Source organism: Fukomys damarensis, unplaced genomic scaffold, assembly GCF_012274545.1.
Source record: "Fukomys damarensis isolate Sample0158 unplaced genomic scaffold, DMR_v1.0_HiC HiC_scaffold_38, whole genome shotgun sequence".
In the NCBI taxonomy this organism is placed as follows: domain Eukaryota; kingdom Metazoa; phylum Chordata; class Mammalia; order Rodentia; family Bathyergidae; genus Fukomys; species Fukomys damarensis.
In genome coordinates this window covers 53165766-53170404 of record NW_022900950.1, presented here as the reverse complement: position 1 = coordinate 53170404, position 4639 = coordinate 53165766, and the positions used below count along the sequence as shown (strand labels likewise).

Here is a 4639-nt window from a genome sequence, read left to right as displayed (position 1 = left end):
AAACGCTGGGACTGGGTCATGAACCTTTAGGCCCATTCCCACCCTGCAGCACTACAGCTAGACTTCCTGAACCCACCTACGCTGGCCCATCCTCTGAGGAAACTTGTACCTCTAGGGTCTAAGCCAAGCCTTGGCTTTGAAGATGCACGTCTAAGAAGGGGGAAACAAACTGTACCGGCCTAAGGGTTTGGTTCCAGGTTTGACCTTGGATTTAAGGGGACAAGACCTTGAGGAGGGGGAAAGGGAGAGAGAGAGAGAGAGAGAGAGAGAGAGAGAGAGAGAGAGGGAGAGAGGAAAGAGAGAGGAGAGAGACAGAAGAGAGAGGAAAGAGTGAGAGAGAGAAGAGCAGGGAGAGAGGAGAGAGAGAGAGAGAGAGAGAGAGAGAGAGAGAGAGAGAGAGAGAGAGAGAGAGAGAGAGAGAGAGAGAGAGAGAGAGAGAGAGAGAGAGAGAGAGAGAGAGAGAGAGAGAGAGAGAGAGAGAGAGAGAGAGAGAGAGAGAGAGAGAGAGAGAGAGAGAGAGAGAGAGAGAGGGAGAGAGGAAAGAGAGAGGAGAGAGACAGAAGAGAGAGGAAAGAGTGAGAGAGAGGAGAAGAGCAGGGAGAGAGGAGAGAGCAAGAGAGGGAGAGAGAGAGAGAGAGAGAGAGAGAGAGGAGAGGAGATAGAAGAGAGAGGAGAGAAGAGCAAGAGAGAGAGGAGAGAGGGGAGAGTGAGAGGAGAGCAAGAGAGAAAGGAAAGAGGAAAGAGGGGAGAGCAAGAGAGGGAGGAGAGCAAGAGAGAGAGAAAGAGAAGAGCAAGAGAGAGAGGAGAGACAGAAGAAAAAGGAGAGCAAAAGAGAAAGAGGGAGAGGAGAGAGAGGAGAGGGGAGAGGAGAGAGGAGAGAGAACTCTTCTAGGGCTCCGTTTTCATCTACAGGCCACTTAAGAACAGTTGCTAACGGAGCGGAATTAAATCGCTCCGAGAAGTTTGTCCCTGCTGTCGCTTCGTAGGCGGCGCTGAGCGTCTCCAAAGACCTTGCCATGGCCTCTCGCAGTGGCATTTCCTCAGCCAGCGAAGGGCTGCGTTATGCAGAGTACTCGCCGCCTCCGGCCAAAGGGCCCGACGCAGACATTGATCACCGATTGGTGAGTCCGGAAGGCGGCCCTCACCCCTCTCCGGTTCTTGGTTCCCGGGCCGTCTCAGCCGGCGCCCCCAGTCAGTACTCCTAATCCCCCCTCACCGCGGTCCGCCTCCCCTCCTGATCCCCTGTACTCCTGTTCTTTCGCCGTCTCTGCCTGTGCCAGATTTTTTCTGGTCGGGTAGGAAATAACCATTCTGAGGAGGATCTCAGGTCTCCTCAGGGTGTTTCCAGGCTTGTGGAAGGACACAGACCAGAAAATAGGCAGTAACAGAGATGTACGATTGGTTCATTTAAACTGAAAAGTACCGCTGGGGAAAGCGGGTGTCCAGTAAAAACACAATGCGAGCCACACTTGTCTTTTGAAGATTTTTTCGTGGCCCTATTTTTAAATTTAATTTTTCAATTTATAATGAAAAACGTAAAAGTTGTATCTTTGGGGAAGGTGCCATGAAGTTTTTATACACGCATACAGTGTGTAATGTTTAAATCAGGGTAAACATAGCTATCTTCCCCAACCAGCTATTTCGCTATGGTGAAAATTTCAAAATTCTTTCTCCTCCTAGCTTTTGGAAATGTACAGCGCATTATTGTTATCTTTAGCTACCCAGATGACCCTACAATAGTACACTAGAACTTCTTACTGCTATCTAACTGTAAGTTAGTATTCACTAGTCAACCTCTCATACATACTCCACCAGCACTCTACTCTCAGTTTATATGAGAAAAACTTTTTGTTTCCACATATTCCACATGAGTAAGACCGTGCGGTCTTTCTATGACTTAATGATCTCCAGTTCCATCCATGTTGTGACAAAAATCTCATTCTTTTTTATGGCGGAATAGTATTCCATTGTGTATGGGTACTACATTTTCTTTATCCATTTATCAGTTGATGGACACTTAGATTTTTCTATTTCTTGGCTATTGTGAATACTGTGGAAGTATTTCTTTTCAACATGCTATTTCATTTCCTTTTAGTATATGCCCAGTAGTATAATTTGTTGAGAACTCTTCATAACTGTTTTACACAGTAGCTATCTCTATACTCATTTAAATTCCTACCAACAGTGTGTAAGGCTTGCCAGCCTTGTTATGTTTTGTCTTTTTGATTGTAGCTATTGTTACTGGAGGTGATACTTCATTGTAAGGTTTTTGTTTTGTTTCATTTTTCCATTTTGGTTTTGATTTACATTTGCCTAATGACTGATGATGCTGAACATTTTTTAATAAACCTGCCTGGTCAGTTGTTGGTCTCTTTCGAGAAATATCCATGTACTTATATTTTCATTTTAAATCTAGTCCCTTTTTTAGTTTATTACACAGTCTGAATATTAACCCCTCTGTCAAATACATATTTTCTCCCATTTCTGTTGTCTTTTCATTCTGATGGTTTGCCGAAGGTTTTAGATTGATGTCCCATTGGTCATTTTTGCTTTTGGATCTTGTGTTTCAGGGATCTTGTCTCCAATATCTTTTTGAATTCCAGTATCCTGAGGCATTTTCCTCAGATGCCTTTTAGTAGCTTCAGTCTCAGGTTTCACGTTTAAGTCTTTAATTCATTTTGAGTTGATTTTTTTTTTAAACTGGTCAGAGATAAGGGTCTGTTTTCATTTTTCTGGAATGCATATGTATTCTACTTAACCTGAAGAATAATAGCATACAACCAGTATAAAATTGAGATGGTTTACATTCTTTTTTTTAACGCTTTAGCACATCTGAATTCAGACTAGCCACATCACTTGCTCAGTAGCCACATGATCCTGTGGCTGCCCTATTGAACAGTGGAGTGTATTGATCAGTGGAGTATCCAGAGATGAAGGAGATGGGGATTAGAATATAGGGAGCATTTTATAAAACAAGAGAAAGAATTGGGATATCCTTGGTCATGGTACTATTTTGACGCCTAAAATGGCAGGGGATGGACAGATTGGGATATTATAAAATTTCCTTAGACCGAAGGAGGAATGGATTAGATGGAGAAAGTCTCTAAACATGCCTGTTTTTTCCTTTTTACACTTTGTATTCCATGCTACTCCAGCTCACAGTGATATAGCTTACATTTAAATGAACAGAACTTATTGCCCATACCATTTGTTTACTAGTCGTATGTTGCTTTTTGATAGCTTTTATGTTGACTTGTCATTTTTCAGCATTTTTTCTAAGTTTTCTAAGAGCGGAGATTAGATATTTACTTTTAGTAAGCACTCAATGTGTGAGCATTTAATTATTTAAACTATATTTCTGGAACAGAATCAGGTAGGCTTGCCTAGGAAGTTTTCAAAAAGCAAGTACCCTCTCATTCAGCACACATTTCTTAAACACTGCTTAGGTGCCAGGTAGCAACATCCTAGGGTCTTGGAATACATGACTGAACAAAACAGGTAAAGGTTTGAAGATAAGGCAGTTGTGTTGGCCCATGCACGATTTTAATCTTAGCATTCAGGAGGCTGAGGCAAGGGATCTCCAGAAGTTCAAGGCTAGTCTGGGCAGTATAGTGAGTTCAAGGCCAGCCTGACCTACATTGTGAGACCTTGTCTCAACAAAAAAAGTTTGGAGACAGGTCTCCCTATTTTGTCCAGGTTGGCCTTTTAACTCCCTATCCTGCCTCAGCCTCTTGAATAACTACAATTACTGGTGTGCACCCCATTCTTGGCATTACCAAGCTCTTCAACCTAGTATTATATCTGATTCGTTCCTTACCACAACCCTGTGAAGAACATCCTTTATAATCGTCCCTTAAGAAATGAAGAAACAGATCCAGAAAGTTATAAGTAACTTGCCTAGAATCATTCCTTTAATAAACAGTAGATCCAGGATTCTAAATTTTACACCATGACTTCCAAATCTTACACTTTCCCCCATGACTTGTTGGCTTGCATAAGATTAGATAGAATTTCTTTGTAGCGTTGTAAAAATCTAAGTATCAAGGTGATTTGTAAAGCAGTTGGGAATGCTGTGGTTGAAGATAGAATTAATATTAGTGGTTTTTACATCTGTAGGTATCTTACTAGGAAGAAGTGAGACTATGTAGAATACAAGATATCAATTAGGAGTCCTCTTTAGTAGTCCAGGCCCATGAAGGCTGAATTGTAGGCCAGTGATTCTCAATTTTTCTAACCCAGTGTCCATTTTATAATATGAACTGCACTGTGAAGTCTCCTGTAATATCCTAAAATCCTGAAATGAGATTAAATATACTTTTTAAAAAAACAATATGATATTCTAATTGAAACATAAAGGTGAAATATTGGAAAATACTATGTGTCTAAGTATGGAAATGCTCAGCCATGATTGCATCAGAAGACATAAATGAAGCAGTGTTCTGGCATATTGCCACAATGCAAAGAATCACTGTATGTGGCAGCTACAAATGCAAACTATCAGATGTATTTATTATATTGATGTTTCATATACTGTAAGGACCATTTCCTCAACAAATTGGTTTCCTTAAGTGGTAAACTGAATAGAATTTTCCTCTCACTTTATATAACAATTGCATTTAGAGAAAATTCAGTCTATACT

The 4639-nt window shown here is 41.2% G+C and overlaps 1 protein-coding gene across 2 annotated transcripts in view; it reads left to right on the top strand.

The window, feature by feature from the left end:
* Positions 1–821: 821 nt before the first annotated feature.
* The window catches only part of Dnajc15 (DnaJ heat shock protein family (Hsp40) member C15), a 67178-nt gene continuing 63360 nt past the window's right edge, over positions 822–4639 (top strand). Inside the window, exon 1 of one of the 2 annotated variants that reach the window (XM_010637080.2) lies at positions 822–1121. In XM_010637080.2, the coding sequence (XP_010635382.1) occupies positions 1017–1121 (105 nt within the window). In that variant the 5' untranslated portion in view covers positions 822–1016. The remainder of the gene's footprint in view (positions 1122–4639) is intronic. The other variant, XM_010637079.3, reaches the window with a different exon arrangement.